The sequence below is a fragment of the Barbatula barbatula genome (genome assembly GCF_947034865.1).
Source record: "Barbatula barbatula genome assembly, chromosome: 21".
Lineage (NCBI taxonomy): Eukaryota > Metazoa > Chordata > Actinopteri > Cypriniformes > Nemacheilidae > Barbatula > Barbatula barbatula.
Genome location: NC_136784.1, coordinates 11,674,859 through 11,697,135, shown reverse-complemented (window position 1 = coordinate 11,697,135; position 22,277 = coordinate 11,674,859). Strand labels below are relative to the sequence as shown.

Here is a 22,277-nt window from a genome sequence, read left to right as displayed (position 1 = left end):
AACAATTTAAAAATAAAAGCTTTATAATTGATGCAGCCTTTGTACAGTATGATAGGTTTTTGATAAGAATAAATAATCCAGTTTGATAGTCCAATGTGAAATATTTTGCTTGTTCCAACATCCAGACCCATTTTGTTCTTTAAGTATGGTGAAAATGTTAGTAATATTAATTCAATTTGTCTTATCTGATTTATAAGAATACGATTCCAGAAGTACCTACAAATTTTCATTGACTCTAATAACAGACACATAGTATTTGATTAAGAAAGTTAAATACAGAATAACAATGAAAACGGTTATTTATTTTAAGGGTATGTTTGACATTTTGTAAATATTTGTATTTTTTTTTATTTTAAAGTCCTAATTATGCCTTTACATTGACAAACTTATTTTTTCCTGCAATATGTTAATGTTTATTAAGCACGATCGTATAAAAACCCCTGCAGAATCTGTAGAATTCTGTTAAGCGCTGGCACGTGATGTAAAAATTATATATCCATCCTTAAAAAAAATAAGCATCAATGCTTATCCATTAATGACTACAAAGGTGAAGTTTTAAATTTATAAAACAACTGCAAAAGCATACAAATAAGAAGCAGTCAGTTAAGAAGCCTGGTCACTTTTAAATCTTTTTTTAATTCTGCCTCTATAAAAAATCCTTAAAAGGAACCTCATGCTTCCTGAAGATTGAATCTAATGCATTTTCTATAGATGATCCTGATGCATTTCAAACTTAGAAACTCTAAATCTATAGACTAGTGGTATATTTTTGGCTAGAATATCACAAAAAAAACAATAATACATCATAAGATATCAGTTTCTCTGTAACTGAATAAAATGCATGACTTTTTTTTAATGTTTTCAAAATAAAATGTCCAGATTACTAATAAACTGATTTATGAGACCATCACTGGACTCTTTTTGTCTTTTATGCTGATTAATTTTATACCACACACTGATTAAAATTAAGCAAGCCATCATTCAAAATCTACTTGCTTCCGAATAAATCTAGTGTTTTAACAACGGATGCATGACATAGAATTGATCAGCGGGTACTGGCGCATTAACCCATTTGTGAGACTCACGAAACGGAAAAGGAAATATGACACAAAAACACCCGTTTCTAATGCCCTGGGCAAAATCAGCACAAAGGGATATACAACAGAACAGAGGAACTAAAGGGGAAACATGAGAATCCAGCTTTTACTACATACACTCACAAACTAGACGACTAAGAGATTTGAACAACTTGAAAACACCATAAGTCAAATCTTGGTGGAATAATAGTTTATCAACACTTTTACGTTAAACTGGACAAATAATAATTCACGTTTACTCTTTGTTATTAGCACACATTTAAATAGTCTCTTACTGAAGCAGCTTCATGAAGAGCTTCTTTGATGTTATGATGCACTGTTTATCTCTGTACAAAATGTACTACAGCGACTGCTATGTTTCATTGACGAGTGAGCTCCTCCCTCTAGTGACATGAAAGATGTCAAGCATTGTAACCTCTTCAAGAGGTGCTAATTGGCTGTGCTTACGCACCACGGCCAGCTGCAAACGCCCAAAATGCTGAAAACTGAGGATGTGAATTTCACGCTCAATTAGAAAAACACAAATGCTTATCATTAATAATTAATAAATTAAAAGTAAACAACGACTCCTTTATTTACATGACAGTGCAGCTTTATAGACTTGGAAACGCCTCTGCTTCATTCAAGTAGATGGCATCATAATGCTTATTTCCACAATGAAAATGCTGAAAAATGCAATGATGAAAATCAACATTCAATTCAACAGATTTCATCTCCAACGAAAGACAATCAAGGAGCTTAAGAAACAAACAACTATTTCTGAAAGCCTAAGGAAATCTGATAGAGATGCACAAATCCTAAGCATTCCATGCAATAGAGGGGATTAAATGCTCCCATGCATGATTAAGCAGATCTGAAGTTGGTTTGGGGAGCTGGGGAGAGGATTCGTCTGATAGGGCAGCCATCTGAAACAGTGTTTTACCCAAGGCCTCATACGCTTCTATTAATAAGCACTGACTTTAACCACGACATAAGGACCACCAACCCCGCTTCAGTCAGAGTCGTCGTTATCCTTTGCCTTGTGTTGCTTCTTCTTTTTCTTCTTTTGTTTCTTCTTTCCTTTCTTCTTCTTGTCCTTCTTTTTATTTTTCTTCTTGTGGCTTTGACTGGATGAGGAGGAGGAAGAGGAGTCAGAGTCTGAGGTGGTGTCCTCCAGGAGCTGTGTCAGCTGTTGGATCCTGAGGTGAGGGAGAGTTCTTATTAGTGGTCCATATATAATATTGAACAATATCTTTTAAATGTTGACCAAAAAAATCCAATAAAATATTGATTCGGCTTAGAATTTCAAGTCATTTTAGTTTACCCAAAAATGTAATAAGAATGTCAGCAACTGAACAGATCTCATCCCCATTTATTGCTACGGTAGGGAAAATAAATACTATTGAAGTCAATGGGAGGTGGGATCTGTTTGGTTACTGACATTTTTCCAAATACCTTCCTTTGTGTTTAGCAGAATAATGACATTGATACAGATTTTCTTTGGGTGAACTATCCCTTTAAGGTGATTCAGAGACATTTCCCATGGTTCCGTGGAAAGATTAAATGTGCAAATACTGTGGCACTGTTTTTGTCTGAGCGTAGCGACAATTTTTTAGCATTAAAAACTTAATTGTTTTAGCAATTCTGTCCAGCAATGCTGGTGGCACAGAAATGTACACATTCCACATACTAGATAAAACTAATATTAAAGACAAAATCTTTTTTCTTAAATAACACAAATTAAAGTGTAATGCTATCGATCAGCAATACAGGAAGCAAAACTGCTTCTGACAGACGCAGTGACCTGAAACTATTAACAATTCATCAGAGCACCGCTGTTCACAGAGCTAGAAAGATCCATGTATCCTTGGGAACCACACAACCAACCATGTGTTCAGCACAGCTCCGTTTTACATTTGCTTTCATTCACTGCACGCTGTGAAGATTGCATCAATTTGCATCAAGCTGCAGACTTCTTATTTTTTTAACAAGCTATTCTTTACTTTCTGCTGCAAAATGTAAATTGCCAGTCCCGAGGGAGTGTTTAGCAATGCTTGTTGCCCATAAAAGTGCATCTCGGCAATGTACGAACAAAATAATTAAATCGTCAAAATGGCCCACAATGGGTTTACAACCCACATTTCTAATTCCTCCCATGAAGCTAAAGCCACGTGTCACCACACATCAGGAGCCAATCATGGTGGAGTAAGAAGTTATGTAATGGACTCAATCTATTGACACAATGACTAGTATGAGGAACCTCAACACATTTTTTCTTAATGGTCATATCCCATATACAAGGAATAAAATAGTGTAAATCATATGGGCAACTGATACACAGTTTTAATATTTAAAAACATCAACAGCGATGGAGCACTCAGCGTACCTGGTTTCTTTTTCATTGCGTTTGTTTTCTCTGATGATATCGTACATTGGATCCTCATGTGCCTGTGAAAAAAGTGATAAAGTGAAAAAAGTGAATTTATATTTCGATCCCAAGTACAGCTTGTATATTACAGCTGCACTATAAGCACATCAATGCAACTATAATGTTTTAAAGCTACACTGAAGGGCTGATGTAACATATATTGGTTCAAATGAAACATTCAGAAACATTATTTGAAAATACAATAAAACTGGAACAGTAGCTCATATATGGGCAGTTTGGGTTTCTACCCACACAAAGCACATTGTACACAAAACTGTCTAGAGATGACTGATTTAAGGAAGTTACGATGCACTGTGTTTCAACTGTCTGCCAGAAAGCTAAATTGGGTTTATAAAAGAATTTGATTGACACAATTTACCATATCGCTGCTGTCCTTCTAAAAACCTTGTATCTCCATATTTCATTGTTTATTTTTGCCATATATCCTCATTAATAGCCACCCTTTATGTTTGTCACTGGGTTTTGCAAATATCTAACCAATAAAAAGTATTAAGAAGTGCTTGCCAACTTTGATAACACCGTATTTAATCATTTAAAAAGTACAGTGTTTGTTCCATTTCCTGAGAAACATTGAATTTGAACATCCAATGTTTAGAAAGACAGCAACAATATCTTTAAATCCTTTAATGATATAATCAAGCATTATGTCTCACGCATTTAATAAACCAAACGTCACAACTCTCTCAACTGTACATTTGTTTTCATTTATCATTGAATCGTTTCTTTCTTAAAATCAAACATCATGAAACTAAAATGGGTGGCTGTCAGTCTATGTCTATTAGCTTTAAAAGCATTTCAAAGCATTAGTACCACGAAAGGTACCCAAACGAAGCTTTAGCATGGAAAATTCTCTCTTGTTCAGAAAAAAAATGCATTACGCTAATTTTATTTGCAACCAACTAGCAAGTAAGAAATTGTGTTTTGATAGTTATTTAAAGAGTTTTCACTTTTCAAAGCTGATACGTGAACTTAAAAATATTCATGTTGTAGAAGCAACTGTAATTTATTAGATGAATAAGAACAACCGCATTTGTATTTTGAGAATTGGGCTAAAACTATTACCTGTACAATAAAAATAATCAGTACAGTTATTTGAAATACATCACTTCGGTGAACGCAAAAAGCCATTCGCTGCCCTCACCACTCTGAACTGCTCCAGTTTCTGATTTCCTTTGATGAAAAAAGGACATTCTCGATCTCCTGTTCTGTGGCCATACCGCTTACATCTCCAACCTACGCACAATGAAAATGCAAAAATATGACTTTAAATCATATAGTCATTATGACTTAAGACTCCCATAAAAAGCCAAGTCATACAAAAATCCCAGACTGAATATCTGTCAATGAAGGTCACAGGTATTTAATAACGCAATGCACATACAGTGTGAGATCAGAATTCTTTCGTTTTAAGGGTAAATAAGATATATCTATGAGCTTGCTTACACTGCATGACCTTCACCTCTTTCCCCAGAGGCATCCACAGTCCTCTAGTGGGGGCATTAGCCAAGAAGTTTCTGGCATCCTCATTGCCAGGTCCCTCCGGAATACAGTCCTCCGGCCTGTCCTCATTTTCCTGCAGAAGCAGCACTGCAAGTGACACAACATCATCTTTCCAAATGTTTTTATTAATGCATAATGAGTGAATGGCAAACCTTTATGAGCCCAGGAGGAGGATTTTCATAGCTGGAAAGGAAATTATAGATTTGTTTAGCTCTTTCATTGACAAACATTAATAACTGCTATAGTACAATACTTTAGTTGAACCATGATATTCGTAGTAAAATACAGCTATGGTTGCTGTATTTTACTATATTAAAACCATGGTCCATTTTCTTAAAGAGAAGAGCAGTCTATCACTTAACTCTTATAACTCATTTCGAAGCTTTAAAAGAAATCTTGCATATTTTCTTTCTGTGGTACTCACAAGGTTTCTACATGCTCGATCTTCTGCGCCTCATAAACTAGTTTTTTGGTTTGACTCTTGTATTTGTCGTCCTCCTGTTCCGACTCCCTGCGTTTCTTTCGTTCATGTCTGTCCTCGCGGTGTTCACGGCTTCGTTTGCGACCCGACATTTTAGATTTCCTAGGGGTAGTTTCTGCTAAACAAAATCGTGTGCCCAAAAAGTTCACATTTTAGGGTAATTAATCATGTTTGCAAAAACACAGGAGCGCTTCGCTTTGACTACTTCCGGGTAAAAGAGCGAGTCAAAATAAAAGTCGCAGGTTACCACTGCTAACTAAAACATACATGAATATGGACTTATCATAATTGTATACGTTGACTTTTAATGATATACTTATTGTACGTTTCAGTACAATAAATACTATTTTAATTTATTACACGGCTCGTTGGAACGCTCGATTCTGATTGGCCAGTCGCGAAATTTGCAGGTCCGTAATTCCCAGATAACAAGCTCTGAAAAATATTTTTGACAAATTAAATATAAATATATCTTGTAATAACTTATATAACATTATATTTACAAATCATTACACCAAATTGCCTGTGTGTGACATTTGAACATCGTTTCTTACCTTACCATGCGATAACAACTGGCTGCCTGTAGCCTACATTATCCCTTACTTTATATATTAAGAATTATTTTGTTATAATTAATATAATTGACATATATATTTTTCCTATATTGTCATACATGCATTACTTGTTATAAGCTTCAGGGTATGTGCAATAATATTGAGGACTTTGTGAAATATACTAAGAATCCAACCTCACACCTCACACTATTGACACCATTATAAGCAACAAGACTGGGCAGTAAGATTCTTTAACATTTGTATACATGCTGTATTTGCGTGCCATTCGGTACATGTCGTTTTTATCTGTACATGTCTATGGCTGTGGTATGTGTGCAACTACTGAAGACACCAAATGATAGTAACACATAAAAATGTCATTTTGAACAAACATTTTGAGAGTGTTACACATAACGTAAAAGACCTTAGAATTGGTGACAGAGATTTAATCACCTCCTGCTGTACCTTATGGTTTTTCTCAAATCTAAAAAAATAAAACAGACATAGTGAACCAAGAGTAAACATTTATTGAAAATATTCCATGACAAAAACATTTCTTTTCAATTGCATTGTGAAGACACAGAATTTGACATAAAAGTAACCAAGAAGCCAACTATCTTTGGTCTTTTCTTTTAAAGGCAAATAGCCCATCAAAATGTAAACAACCAGAAAACCAAGCCGTTCTTCTTTTCAGTGTGTAAACTAGACTATACCTCTTTCAATACAAAATTGTAGCAGTGATCCAAAAGAACGGCTGTGGATACAAATGTGTGAAAAAAATAAAGTTGACAAAATTAACATTAACCACACAACACATAAAAAAAGAATTAAACAAATGAGACATCGTGGAAATGATTGGCAAACATTATCACAGCATAGGTCTGCAGCACAAGTGATAACCAAAATATGCAACACACTCCTACGAAAAGGTAAATATCACATAAATATGACATCACTCGTCCACAAAAATCCAGAGATAGACACTCAACATAAGGAAGAAAGACCTTCTCTTTAGTATAACCCTGTTGAAAAGGCACTGGTTCCTAAATGAGCTTGATAAACCAGGCTATAGTGACTCCTCCACCAGGTGGCGTAATAACATATGAGAAAGTGATCTCCAGCTATATCCATCTGGATGCTCTAGATTTCAGTGTAGACCCGCTCAAAGTGGGCCAGAGCCTCTTCTCTAACAGCTCTGAGATCTTCAGAGAGAGGACAGAAAGTCTTTCAGACAACCTTTACTGCTCTGCTGTTTATCCTCCAGTGTGAGGAGCTTCTTGAGTCGAGCAAAAGGTGACGACTTCACGCTGCCTGACTTTGAGGATGAAGAGCTGGTGTTTGAGGACACTGACCTGTGGAGAAAATAGTCACCTTACAAAAAAGTTTTGAAAACAAATATTGTCAGCAGATCTCTAAGAGTAGCCTACCTAGGCGTTCTTTTTGGTGTTTGGTCTAAAAAAGCAGATTTTGGAGTCGCTCTGTTAGCTGACTGCGGAGTCCTGTTTTTGCTCGCACTCCACAGGGTGCCGCGGTTCTTCGACGGAGTAGCCCAAAATTCTCTGTTATTTCCCGGTTGTCTGGACAATTTATCACAGGTGTGGCAAGTGACCATCTAGGACAAGACATTAAACAAGTTAAATTTGTTTTTTGTCCCTTAAGGAATAGTTCACCCAATATGAAAATCGTGTCTTCATTTACTCACCCTCAAGTTGTTCCAACACTGTATAAAATTATTGGTTTATATAAAATTATACATTGCCCCAGAACTGTTTTCTTACGATCTTCAAAATATCTTTGTGTTCAGTAGAACGACAAAATGTATACAGGTTTGGAACAAGTTAATCATGACAGAATTTACTATCACTTAATATCATAAATAAATGTCTTGCTAACGCAATTAAATTGATAATATTGTGACTGTTTTTCAGGTTTAAAAGCTTTTAAAAGAAAATCTGAGCAAACACCCCTTGAGCAGAGAATCTTTTATCTCAACGGCTTAAAGATCTTAGCAGACGTCCCATAAACAGTCTTATAAAATATCTCAATCTGTGCTCACCAGAGCATCTCACAAACAAGTTATTCAGGCTCACAGTTTGCACAAAGGTTCGGTTAATTGTATGTACGAAATACTCAACTAGAACCTCATAAGAGCAGCAACAATACATCCAAATAAAAATACACACAAGTTACTAAACCGAGCCTGTTGCTTTGGCTACAATCTTGTGCTTCAATTTCATACAGTGATCCGGAGATGCAGACCATGAGAATGCTTGACAGGTATCTCACACATCACATACGAACGTGAGCTCTATTTACAGCAGACACGCAATGTACACGCTGGAGACCACAACAGAGAGCCAGTAACTGCCAGAGACAAGCGCTAATTTAAGCCTACCAACCGGTGTGTTACAACTTTATACACACTTTATAATAAAATACATGAATACACTTCCGATATACTTCCTACTATTCATACTTACAACATTTTCCATTTGCACAAGTGTCCATACATTCTGTTAATATGTTTATTGTTCTATATACTACACTGTACAATGTCTCTTCTATGTTATTATCCCCCATTTTCTGTACAATAGTCCTTTATTCTATATATATGCATATTTTATATCATATTATATTTGTATTGTCATTGTGTTCAATGTCTGTACTAGAAGCTTCCAACAACAAAGAAATTTACTCTTCTGATTCTGATATTTAGTGCTTTGACAACTTTGGATTTTCAATGATTGATTTTCAAATTGTTACGTTTGGCTCCCTACAATCCTGACTATGTGGTTATAACTTTATATCTTTGGGAAATAATATGAATCAATCAAACAAAAGTCTGTGCACAAACTAAAAAAAATATTTAATTTACATTTTTGAGAAAAAAAATAAACTCACCGACACAAAGGTAGTCATTGCTTTTTGAGGGTAACTGGTGGCCAAACTGAAATACGGATGATTTAAGATGATCCAGTCACACAGGTGGAAGAAACTTTGTTTACTACAGCAACCTTCATGTCTGAAGATATAAAGAGCACTGATAGCCAATCAACTACTGCGAGGGCGGAGTCTGACTGACTCATTCTTGACCCCCGTTGGTTGTCAAATTATGCTCTGTAATTTCCTAGCAATCCCTTATGAAATTCCACAGATAGGTAGAGATACACAAAAGATGTATAAACACGGTTATACTACTTTCAAATAGTGCCAAGACATTAGAAGTGGACTTGAAGTTCAAATGATGCACAGATACGTTTTTCTGGTAAGAACACTATGCCAATGTATTTGATACGACTTCCATTTATCATCTCTAAACCCTTTTTGTTTAAAGTGATAGTTCACCCAAAATTCTGTCAGCATTTATTCACCCTCGTGTCATTTAAAACTTGTATGTGACTTTGTTTATGTGGAATACAAAAGAAGATAGTTTGAGAAATGTCTCACTGGTTTTGTGTCCATACAATGGAAGTCAATTGGGGCCAATGTTTTTTGTTTTGTATTCTGCAGAAGAAAGTCATACAGGTTTGGAATGACATAAGGATGAGCAAAACCTTTGTTTTTGTGTGAACTATCCCTTTAATCTTTACCTAAAAAAATACAGTCGTGGCCAAAAGTATTGGCAGTGACATACATTTTGTGTTTTGCAAAGTTCGCTACTTCTGTATGTAGATTATGTTTCCACATGTTTCTATGGTATATTGTATATCTTAAATTAGCATATCTTAATTTCTAAAGGTGCAAAAACTTATTACATGGAATGAATCAATTTTTAAAGTGTCTGCAATTCACTCTGGTACGCTGGATATTAGCTTCTGGGTCAAATCCTAACCTTTTTTGCCTTATTAGTGCTCGGAGATGATTGCATTTGACCTATTTGAGGATTGACCACATGTTCACTATATGGGATTGACATCTGGGGAGTTGCTTTGTTTTTTGCAATTACTTAAAATGCATCGGATCACTCTGCATAATAATGTTTAAAGGAGGAGTAACATGCTATTACAACCATTGTTCCTTCTTTATACTGTTAAACGTGCTGGGTCATCAAACTTAACAAGGGACAACTTGTTAAAAAAACAAGTTGGACGCATGACGTAGTATTTCTGTGCTCGATACCGTCCGCCGTTCAAAACAAGGATCCCAAGGTCATATTGGCCATTCTCCTGGAAGAGCACACCCATGAATGAACTGGAAGAGCACTATCAGTGTGTTTCCTTCCTGGAGAAGCCGTGGTGAGCACTCGCGTAATAGTGTATTGTAAATTGTTCACGTTTCCAAAGTACCTGGTGTCACGACAGCAGTGTTTCCCGTACAGCAACGGAATTGCGGAAATGTTTTTGTTTGTGAACGTCATTTCGAAGACGATTGTATCTCAAACAAGTACCAGTTTTACTCTGCAAGTCGCTTGCAACTGAATGACGGAGCGGCGCCAACGATAAAACTGACCATTTAGGAGTCTGAACCATAGCTGTTAAGTAAAACTTTGTGAAATTTGGTAGCATTTGGCGTCTCAGTGCATGTAATGTAAATGTGGTGAGGAAGGCGGGACGAGCCGTGAGGCGGGGTGAGTGATAATTGGAATCAGCTGTGCGCACACCGGTCCCGCATATCTCACGGAGGAGATCAGGGGCTTAAGAGGACGAGAGGCAGGACTGTTGACGAGAGACGACCGGGCCCGGACATTTGTTAAGTTTGTATTGATGTTCTTGTCGTTTACTTGTTATTGTTTGTTTATTTTGATTAAAGTTTGTTGTACGTTCGCCGGTTCCCGCCTCTTTCCCTTTTATGGAAATAATCGTACCGCTGTATTTGCTTCTGTAAATGTGAGAAAACTAAACTTTTCAGAGATATGAAGAACGCAATACTACACTACAGGTACTCAAGATTAACATAAGATTGACAGAACCGGCTTATTTAACCCCTCCTTTAAACAATGTGAATGAACACAACAACAGCTTTAGTAGATACTTTGCAAAACACATTTATGTCACTGCCAATACTTTGGGCCACGACTGTGTCTCTTGGAAGTTAAAAGTATCAGTTTCCTATACTTCTAGCTTTGAGAAAACATTATACCAGTGACAGCGTATATAAAAACATCACATACCACTTTAGCACCAATTAAAAAGTTAAGTGCTTCTCCATATAAAGACCTATGTTACATCCCTTAAACTCCATCACACGGCTCAGTCATAATACAGCCTATTCTCCGTGATAAAGATCTGCCCATTAAACAGGGCCATAAACACGAGGCTTGACTATTAATGCACATTTAGGACAAACAATATGAAAGATAAGAGAGATAAGACTAAGGGGCAGATGAAAGAAACATGTCTTATTCTTGTCCAATCACACGTCTCAAAGTACAACAAATTTTTATTGTGCACACAAAAACACAATGTTTTGCTTTTTTTATTCCTATAATACTGAGTACACACAAAACTTGCTTAAATCGCATTTCACGCTCTTTATTGCTCGCGGTAAAAGTTGGTTCGTTTTGTGTAATGACGCAAAAACTCTTCGCATGATTTCATCGATCGAGTTACATTTTTTTACTTGTGCAAACGATTCGCATCATTCGCACTGCCTGCCACGAGTTCGCGTCTATGCACGTCTTTGCATTGACTTTGTATGTACTTTACTCACGCCAAACGTGAACACAGCATAAGACCTGGCAAAACATCTGAAAGACAACCTGGCTTAGCTGTGGAAATAATTTGTAGTAATGACAAACTCATGATAAATTATAAAAGCTAACATAACATATTGTTTGGTGTTGTTGAAATGTTATATGAGCCTTGCTGACAGGTCTATGATGTTGGGACACTGTTTAGTAGCTCTTAGATTTAAGGTAAAGCTCCTGGTTGAATACTGGTATGTAGGGACACATACCAATAGCAATAGTTTAATACGTGTTCTGTATTAATGATCAGCATACCACAGATGTTGTCAGCTGAGCTTAAATTGCATTTAATAGGGAACATTCTTTTAAGCAGCCGAAGCACATGTTAAATTGGCTGGAGGTCAGGTGCACAGGACGTCTCCGATAATGAACACAAGTCTTGTGTGTGTGTGTTGAGCAGAGCTTGGATGATCATCTTCCCCTTTCTAAACATTCCATGTAAACACAATTACGCACCGACACCTCTTGAGACTGTCAATAACACAAACATCAAACAGCCGCACATCCCAAGACATCTCTAGACAGTCATCCGGAGCATTTCAATATGGCTGTGAGAATTCATGAGATTTTTTCAAACATTCATATACTGGTGTAAAACTATGAGACAGCCTTGTGAGAAATTGAAGCAATCATTTAACAGCAGCTGTTGATGTCGAGACAGTAAATAAATAGGAATAGCAAAACAGAACAGGAATGCCTGCATAGAGATAAATGGGATGCAGACTGAGCTGTCTTGCACTGAATGTTAATACTGCTGAATTCAATACCATGTTAGACTCTACTCAGAAAGCCAGAGATCACAAGTAAACATTCATGTAAATATTATGAATCGGTATGTTCCACTTTGGATATACGTAACTTTAGCCTCAATATTGCCATTTCTGTTGGAAACATGGGGTTGAAGTTAAACAAAATTCTCTCACAAAATTGTACCAAAAAATGTATAATGTATTATTTTAGGTTACCGTTGTGAATCGAGGTAGAGAAATAGTTTTATTTACATGCGCAAAAAGGGATTTTAGATTATTTTAAACCAAAAAAGAATTTTTAATACTTCATAATTAATTATTTAATTTAATTTCCATTGCATGTATATTACAATACAAAATTACTTTTTTTTGTTCGTCAAAATTAATTGAAAGTGTATTTATAATTATTGTATATTCTTTATTGCATTACAAATTACAAAAAACATTTTGATCATTTTTTTAAATGAACTGAAGATCTTTAAAATTATTTCCAAAAATGTATGCACATGTTTACATTAACCACTGCACATTCAATTATTAATAATTGTTGCTATGAATTATTTTCACGTTTTAAAACTTAAACGAATTGTGAATTCAGTTTAAAAATAATACACAAGTACAGGTTTTGTAAATGCCATAGACGAGTGATTTAAACCGGCTTTTGCAGATCCATCCCTCACTTCCTAAACATTTACGACTCTCTCACACGCATCGATCCAGCAGACAGGCTCTTTGTTTTCTATTAATAGGTGAGACTCCTGAAATACCCTCATCTAGACTGTCCGCTCTGACCTTGCTGCTGAGATTCGAACCAGCACAGCTGTCCTCGATACACAAGCCTGGCCAGCACTGTGTGTGTGTGTTGAGCTATTGATATGTGTAAACCCATCTTTTCAGGGCGATCGATCTGCGGTACACCCATCCCCTATGACCAAACATGGAAAAGCTGCGACACTGACCCTAAGGGGAAAGAGTCTGTCACACACACACTGTGCATCAAATGCAGGCTGGAAAAACTCAAGGTTGGTTGGCACAGAGGCTTCCCAAAATGGCCAAAGATGCACCTATAACAGAGTCTTCTCATGGAAACTGATTATTCGTAAAATGAAAACAGGAATATGATGATATGATACGAAAGTATTATAAAATAAAGAGAAATATCATATGAAGCCTTTGCAAACGAGCAGAATCACCTTGCTGTATGTGCTCAATATGAACGTATACATCGGTGAACTCAGGTTTTAATCAAATCCAGGCACGACAGATTACATGTGTTAAAACATGTTTTTATCAGGGAAGCTGAAACTGATTTTAAATCCAGCTTTGGCAAGCCGGTACAGAAGAGAATGCTTCACATACCTCGCTAAAGACCCGGCGGAGCTGTCACAAGCCAACAGCATGTCAAGCATTTCCGCATCGACAGCCTGGGTCACTGTGACTAATTCAAAGTTCAAAGCCAATATCCAATAGGCAACCCCACGGGTCTCATTCAACCCGAACGTGACTGCTCATACTGAATAAGGATTTTGCCAATAACTAATTTACAAAAAATGATCAATTTGTGAATCAATTACAGATTCATTAAAAAGAACCGACTCATTCGCTAACAAATACATTCCTGCCCGTCCTAATGCCATATTTTAGCAAAAAAATATAACTACCGAGCTTTATTCACTTAATGTCATTAGTAAGTCTTCTCATATAACAGAAACATGATATTTATGTAATTGATCTATAAAGAAACACAGTGATTTTACATGACATCTGTAAAAGACATCACTGCCTAATAATCCCTCCAGCGCTAGCAACGTCAACGTCATGTGTTTGATTCCCTGGAACATGGATGATAATATATGATCTCTTTAAATTGCTTTGAATGAAATGTTAATGTAATCCAAACACGTGCTGCCCTCTCAGCTAACACTGTCTCCTGCATGGACTTGTGGGAAAACAAGCAAGCTAATAGCAATGAACCTTTCTGAACCCGTGCTCTCCATCCAGTTCATTCATCTGGCCAAAATCTTCCTCGCCCGCAGAGAAACGAACGCTAGCAATGTGTGCAGTATCTAGCCAACTAACACCTACTACGACCCCCATCCCACAACCACAGACCTTTGCAGTATCACTTACGCACAGCGATGCGTCAGTGCAAAACCGCACGTAGACCAACATAAAAGTGCTTTTGGGGTTAAACAAGAAGTATTTTACTAATCACCACAGATTGTTTGCTACATTGGTATCAGAAGAAGAAAAGGATTTTCTCTCCTTGTCCAAATTATCATTTATAATCATTTATCATTTATGTTAACTCAACACATTGTGTCCCAACATAATTTCTCATGTTTAAGTATCAAAATATATCTATTGAAACTGGGACTACAGGATTTCAAGTTCCCAGCATGCTTTGCGCGTGCCTACATTAGGTATTATTATATGTTATTATAAGTATTATGTGTTTTCTTTAAATAGAAAGACTTTTGAGTGTCTAATGTCCTTTTTTCTTGGTGATTTAGAAGAGTTTTTGTGGTTGTGGATATTTTTGAGTTTTTGTGGTTACCATTGTTCAGAAGAGCTTGTTCTTAGCCTGTGGGAGGTTACATTTCAAACTGTAATATCCTTTAAGTAATGTTAATGTCTCAGAAAATACAAATGAAACAGAACAGTTACAGAACAGTAACTACAAATATTTAATATAATCCGACAGATTCTTAAAGGTGCAGTGTGTGATATTTTGGAGGAACTATTGACAGAAATGCAATGTTATTTAAATAACTATGCGTTCAGAGGTGTATAAAGACCGTACATAATAAAGTGTTATGTTTGTATTACCTTAGAATGAGCTATTTCTATCTACATTCACCGCAAGGTCCTCTTACATGGAATTGGCCATGTTGTTTCTACAGTAGCCCCAAACGGTCAAACTGCTCTACAAAGTGCTTTTTGTAAATACATCATCTCCGAAGCGAATAGGTGACCACATCTTAGTGCCGTGTCAGTCACCGTAGTACTTCACAAAGGAGGGGCGAGCCCTAGATGCCGCTAAAATCTCCACATCGTTCCTTTAAAGGGATAGTTCACCCCCAATAAATGAAAATTCCAAGTTGTTCCAAACCTATATAAGATGCTTCGTTTTGTTGAACAAAAAGACGACATTTAGGATCAATTTTACTAAAAAAATATTTTGGGTGAACTATCCATTTATCCACTTTTTGGGTTCAAAATGAAAGTCATCTGGAGGATAAACAAATGATAAAAAATAAATGCTTGTGTCTGATGACTGTCTTCCTGTCTAATACTTTATACATGATCTATATGAATATGAAACTTCTGAAACTGTTAAAGTGTTTGACAGGCTGTCCTGCAGTCCTCCAGAGGCTATCAGTACTTCACATACCAATCTTAGTAGAAAGTCAATGGGAACTGCATGTAGGGCAACATCAATGATTCCGCTCCTATCTATCAAAGGCAGAGGAGCAACCACACCATTTGTGCAAGAGACTTCATTTAAAATGTCTATTCCCTGCGCTGATCATTGCCCTGGTAGATTACCACAGTATTACTGTATATACTGTATATGTATGACAACATGGGGTTTGTCTGGTTTAAGTTTATCTATCTAATCTCAAGTACTTAAGACATGTTGCAGATGGGCATTATGATAGAACTCAGGAATACACATTTAGCCCTGCATGTGAAATTGACCTCACCAGAGCATTAGTGGCCCTCTTAAACTTCTGGAGCACTACAGTCTCTTCTCTGCTGAGTCTCTTTCCCGTCGACTGCCGCTTCAGAAGCCTTCTGATCTGCACCATGGGCTTACGCTTGGGCCGCAGACGCACACGATGGTTATCCGGCAGTCGCCATTGGTAACAGAACGGGCAGAGCACAGAATCCGGCAGGGCAGCAGCTGGCGTGAAGAGAAAAACATAGTGGAGGTTTTGGGCACAGCAACTAGTTAAAATAAAACAGCTGATGTTATGCTCTATTCTGAGGACGGTTTGGTATTTCTTTTGTGTTGGACTAAAGCTCTGACAACTTTTCCGATATGTGGTCATCGCAGCCTTCCGTCGGTCTGCCTTTGAGCTTGAGGCTCTAGAAATGGATTCTAGTTTCACATTAGGAAATGCGGATGCCTTTGTTGGGTTTAACTTTTAGCTTTTTTAAACCAGAGTTCTATTCTGTCGCCTGTGTGGTGTTTTTATAGACTAGGGTGTTAGGGAAAAGAGTGGACCTCAACTAAAATAATCAATTTATAATGACAAAGAGGTTTATTATTATGGATAACATATATATAACTTACCATTTCTCTGATGTCTTCTCCTGTAATAAAAAAAAAGAGTTAATCTTTAAGGCCACGTTTACACAATTCAAAAGTGAAAAGTTTTACCTTCACGTTTTTGAAAAGTTTCACGTACACATGACAGCGTTATCAAAACGCTCTGCATTTACACGGATCCAGGAAAACGAATAATAATGCTGTAGTATGCATGCCAGGTAAGTGGGTGGCGATGTTGTTGTGTAACGAAACAGGACGTGCCTTGGCACATACACATGCACAGTTATAAGCCAAAAGTGTTTGCGTTTACAGTTGAAAATGGTTTCGGGTAAATGGCCTGTAGATCTCATACGTTAAAAGAACTACACTTTCAGGCGTTCAGCTGATATTTGGCAGATGTCTGTACTATGTAAAGTTCCTACATAGTACACTAGAAACAATTCTGGAAGAGGTTATAAATAAACACAACATTCTTGTATTTCTTTATATACCAATGCTGCTGTCTGGAATATCCAGTCAAATGTTGAAAACGATATACCATTAAACCCCAGCGGCAGGCAAAATACAGTCCACACTGAACATCACATCAGGATCCAGAACTCATGATCATAACTTACTTGCTTAAAGACTTTAATTTCCCCTGAGACATAGTGTGTATGCATGCACTCTTTTTAGAACATGATGCTCTTTTGGCCAGCTTAATAATTTTATCTTTATAATCCGTTCTAAAATTGTTTCACATGGTCAGTGCGGTTACTGTGTGGCACGTGTGTGTTAATAGGGACGGGTTGGTATTGTTGTCATGTTGACGTGTGCATAGTCCCATCTGACACTGTTTGTAATGCCACAGCGGATGATTCACAGCATGCCATAGAGCCTGGGACAGACATCGTGGTCTCTATGAGAGCCGTCATACAGGTGGTGATGAAGTACGCTTAGAGGGAAATATTTTTTATCTTCCTGCTGCCAGCAACTGAATTTATGCCTTAAAAACACATTACAACGTGGACAAAATCAATTACTATAGGTCTATAAGCATTCCGTCAATTGTGTTAGGTTTAAACATCAGCAAAATGCCATATTCACGAAAACATTCCGTGTCTTTCTTGATATGATCATTGTTTAGTTTTATTTTATTAGGCTTTGTTGATTGATAAAAGTACTAGTTCACTCAAAAATTATTTAATCGTTTAACAAGCTTCATGTTATTAAAAACCCATATATGAATCTTTATTCTGTGGAACACAATATAAGATATATTGCTTCAAAATACAGTATATTATTTTGTTCTTTGAGATATAAAGTCATACAGGATCGAAATGACAAGATGTTGAATAAAGGACTATTTTTGGTTGAACTGTGCCTTTAAAGATGAGAATAAAGAACTGCATTAGTTTTTTTATCAAACATTAATTAAAAATGAAATTTAAAAAATCATTTTAGACGGATTATTTTGGATTCTAAATAAAAACAATAATTAAAAGCAGTGTTTGTCTGCGTGTTCATTCATTTTGTAACTTGAATGTCCTATTTTTTAATTAAAAGATAATAATTACTATTATTTTGGGGGGGTTGTACTAACCGGAAAAATGTGATGTGATAATATAACGGCATGTCCTCTTCACTGTAGTAATCTATTTAAAATAGTTTCCCTATTTAGGGTGTAGGTCCTCTCGGATGCTCTTTGAACAAAGATAACATTTAATTTACAATGTTCTGTCTCGGCAAGATTATATCAAAGTTGTGAGGCAGAGCTGAACTACATTGACTTGTACTGCAATAAAATCATTAAAGAGAAAAACAACCTGTTCACCTCTCGCGTACACTAGTGATGTTAATGACACCTGTGACAGGATGATTCATTCAAGAGGGCTTATTCATAGATGGTTTTTAAATATATGGCTGTCGTGGCACGTATGTCTTCAGGATTCTGGTAAGTCACATGTATGTTGTGAGTTGCGTGGTAGTCTCTGTTCAAGCAGAAGGGCAAAACATGTGGACTAACAATTGAAAGACGCAGCGTGTCGACCATTAACAAAATTTTACAACACACTAAATCCAGGATGCTGAACATCTTCCTAAACTAAATTAGAGGACAATTCGAAGCAATACATTAAATAATAAACCAGATAAATCACAGTAGGTTAAGAATAATAGTCTTCAGAAGTTAAATAACAGCAAGAATGTGAAGGACAGACGATCTTTCCAAGACTCAATTTCCACATTCCTCATTGACTTTCCATCACAACTTTCCAAGCTTAGCTTCAGTAAATTGATCTGGCTGCTTTGGATCTGAATCTGTTGACTGCATTTACTCCCTCTACAGCTTTCAGTACAGCCTCAGAATGACTAAGAAAGAACAATAATACTGTGCTTTAAGGGGTCATATGACACAGCTAAAAGGAATATTATCGTTTGTTCTAGATGTAATGCAATGTGTATACACGATTTAAGGTTCAAAACGCTGCATTTTCCACATACCGTGCATGAATGTATCACCTCTTTGCCCCGCCTCTCTGAAACGCGCGGATGGTATACAAAGCGTGTGAATGGTCGAATACAGCAAGCGTGTGACGCCCCTTACCATATTTGGAACATCAGGTTCCAAAGCCATTGTACTGACAGGTACGCCCACCCCTAAATGCGTAATTTGGGCGGTCTTAGTCAAATCATACCACGAACTGATGTAGATTTGTGGGGGTGTGGTTACACGAGGCGTTTCAGGCAGGTCTGGGTGAGCATTCGCTTAAAGATAGAATGCATCTTTTGTTCCGACTGCAAGTTTACGTGTCTAATACATGCATAGGCAACTTACAACACACACGTATTCGCGCCATATGACCCCTTTAAATAGTTATTGTATAGTCTTATAATATTTCTGCTGTGCTCACTATGTTCACAAACTAATACAGAAGACAAAATATGATCATAGGTTAGAAAGACTGACTTCAAAAATATGTCTCCAACTATCATCCCTGTTGAATATCGGTCAATGTAAGTCATTTTAAGAGTGCGAGGTGGTCTCAGTACATTAGTTTAGTGTTCATTTTGCTATAATGTTATACATTAAAGGGATAGTTCACAAAAAGCTAATTCTTTCATCATTTACTGATCCAAACCTGTATGACGGTATTTTGAAAACCAATTGACTTCTATTGTATAACAACAAAACCAATGAGACATTTTTCCAAATATATTTTTGTGTTCCACGGAATAAAGAGTCATAAACAGATTATGAACGACATGGTGAATGAAGACTTATTTTTTGGGTGAGCTATCCCTTTAAATAATCTAGTGGTCCCTTGAATTAGGAGTGGTCTGTCATCTACTGGTGACTAAAAGCACTACAACAGAAACCATGCTGCTGTAGAGAATGAGCGAGAGCAGCCGGTTCAACACAGATCATGTCACGTGTAAAATACACACGATAAAACAAACTGAAAAGAGATTGTACTTACATCAGAAAGCGCGATTGTTCTGGGCAGATGTCTTTGTAAATCAAAGAGGCATTTACTAAAAACTCGCGAGTTGTCGGGTCAGACATGGCTTCTTGAAAAACCCGAGGCCTCTACATTTAAAACGTCACGAGTATAGTGTATACTTTATTTATAGTGCAAAATGATGTAAATCTGTGTTATCTTGGTCTAAAGCAACTGCAGAGAAAACGTGACCGTTTCCGCATTCTGTTTCACTATTACCCAGAATACCCCGCGATGAGAACCAGGAACTATGGGAGCTAGAGTTCATTTGGGATGCGCAACATATGTTGCGTCGTATTGTATTGCAGTTTAGATATTTAAAAAGAAAAAAGTGTATTATTATTAAAGTTAAATTATTATTATTATGTCAGAAATGAAATTAGACGAATTTCAGATGCAAAAATACAAACTTTTACGAGAGACTCAACATTGATTGTTTGAGAGAATTGTGCTCATAATTACCATTTGGGGAACTTAAATTAGACGTTTATAGGCCCAGACCGGTCCTGAGCAGTAGATCACAGAGAAGAAATAGACTATTCATCATCATCATCATCATCATCATCATCATCATCATCACACGGACACAAATACCCCGATGCGCTGCGTCTATGAAATGGGATATTTAAGCAGTTCACGTGTTCTGTATCTGTCTATAGTAATCTGACAGTGTTCTGCTGTGCGTGACGCTTCTTATACGGTGACCAGAGAGAACAAGGTACGTACTGAGCGCTCGACGCACGCGGGGGCGTTTCTTTTACATAGGATGGATGTCCGCTAGCGCGCACCCTAGAGCTCGTCACCTTTGAGAAGAGCGCGTGGACCGAGCGCTCCTCCGCTGAACTCCAGCTGCAGGTAGGCGCAAAGCATCAACACCTCAGAATCTTCGCGTCACAAAACGCTTTGTTTGTCCTTTTTTCAAGTATTATTGTCAGCGCCTGTTATTCTTTCTGCTGATATATTTGAATGGTCGATCATTTATTTTACACAACATTTTGTCATGCACTGGTTATCAATATCATCATGTCTTTTAGGGTTTCTTTTTTTGGTTTTATTTCTTAACTTGATGCTTTAAAGCCATTTAATTCTCTGGCATCAGTCACATCTTAAATTCTCATGATGCATGCGCTTGATTTGTTTGTTTGTTTGTTTGTTTGTAAAATCGGTGAATACCCCTTTGTCATTGAATTTTAATGAATGCAGATATTTGCCCTAGATGCATGTGTGTGTTTACTGCAGAACTATGCAGGGCGATTTGTTACGCTCTACTATTTATTAATATCAGGTCTTTATAAATAAAGAACCCCGCTTATAATAAACCTTTTCCCCTTCCGCAGATCTAAAAACATGAGGGGGATGAAGTGTGCTGTCAGCAGGCTTGAAACGCTAAACCGAATTGTAGGAGGCAGAAAGCTGAGTGAGTCTCTCAACGAATATGTAATATGCAACACCAGCTCTGATTCTGCTGAGACCTGAGAATAAAAGTTGAAGAGGTGCAGTGGTCCTCTGACTTCCAATCCAGTTCTTTTAGTAGATGTTGATGCGAAGTACAGACGCACATCTAAACTGCAATTGGCACTTAAATGCAACTGTTACGTGAAGTATCTAGACGAATGCTTTTATACTTGTTTGCTTTTGAAAATGATAAAATATATAATTGATACAATTCTGAATTCTGATTGGATGAGCCATGTCTGAAGCATTGTGAAATGACTAAAAGCGCACATCACTGTTGTTTTATTAACCTTTAATACATTTGACATTTGGCTCATACGCAGCTTTAGTTGAGATACAGAACTCTATATCACTCTGTGATAATAGTTTTTAACATAAGCGTATTGTATAAATTATTCAGCATTTATAGCCATTTTAATGAAGGACACTTGAGTCTGTGAATTAGAGTGATTTTATCTTTGAAACCTTTCATCCGTGATCAAAAACGTTTGCTTGGTCTGTTCAGTTTTCTTATCTGTCAACAGAACACGAATGGCAGATGTTTTGCATACAAGCGTGGAAAGAGCGTTTCA

At 36.9% G+C, this 22,277-nt stretch overlaps 2 protein-coding genes across 2 annotated transcripts; both read right to left on the bottom strand.

Annotated features, from left to right (window-relative positions):
* Positions 1 to 282: 282 nt before the first annotated feature.
* rp9 (RP9 pre-mRNA splicing factor) lies at positions 283 to 5,792 on the bottom strand. Its single transcript, XM_079484605.1, has 6 exons — positions 5,450 to 5,792; positions 5,178 to 5,208; positions 4,969 to 5,098; positions 4,667 to 4,758; positions 3,463 to 3,524; positions 283 to 2,275 (listed from the first exon to the last, which is right to left on the bottom strand). Exons 1-6 carry the CDS (start codon positions 5,596 to 5,598, stop codon positions 2,089 to 2,091), a joined length of 651 nt encoding a protein of 216 aa, XP_079340731.1. The 5' UTR covers positions 5,599 to 5,792; the 3' UTR covers positions 283 to 2,088.
* Positions 5,793 to 6,296: 504 nt separating this feature from the next.
* rmp24 (ribonuclease MRP subunit p24) lies at positions 6,297 to 20,507 on the bottom strand. The gene is made up of 5 exons (XM_079484302.1): positions 20,230 to 20,507; positions 16,796 to 16,815; positions 16,203 to 16,402; positions 7,488 to 7,672; positions 6,297 to 7,412 (listed from the first exon to the last, which is right to left on the bottom strand). Exons 1-5 carry the CDS (start codon positions 20,313 to 20,315, stop codon positions 7,265 to 7,267), a joined length of 639 nt encoding a protein of 212 aa, XP_079340428.1. The 5' UTR covers positions 20,316 to 20,507; the 3' UTR covers positions 6,297 to 7,264.
* Positions 20,508 to 22,277: the final 1,770 nt, after the last annotated feature.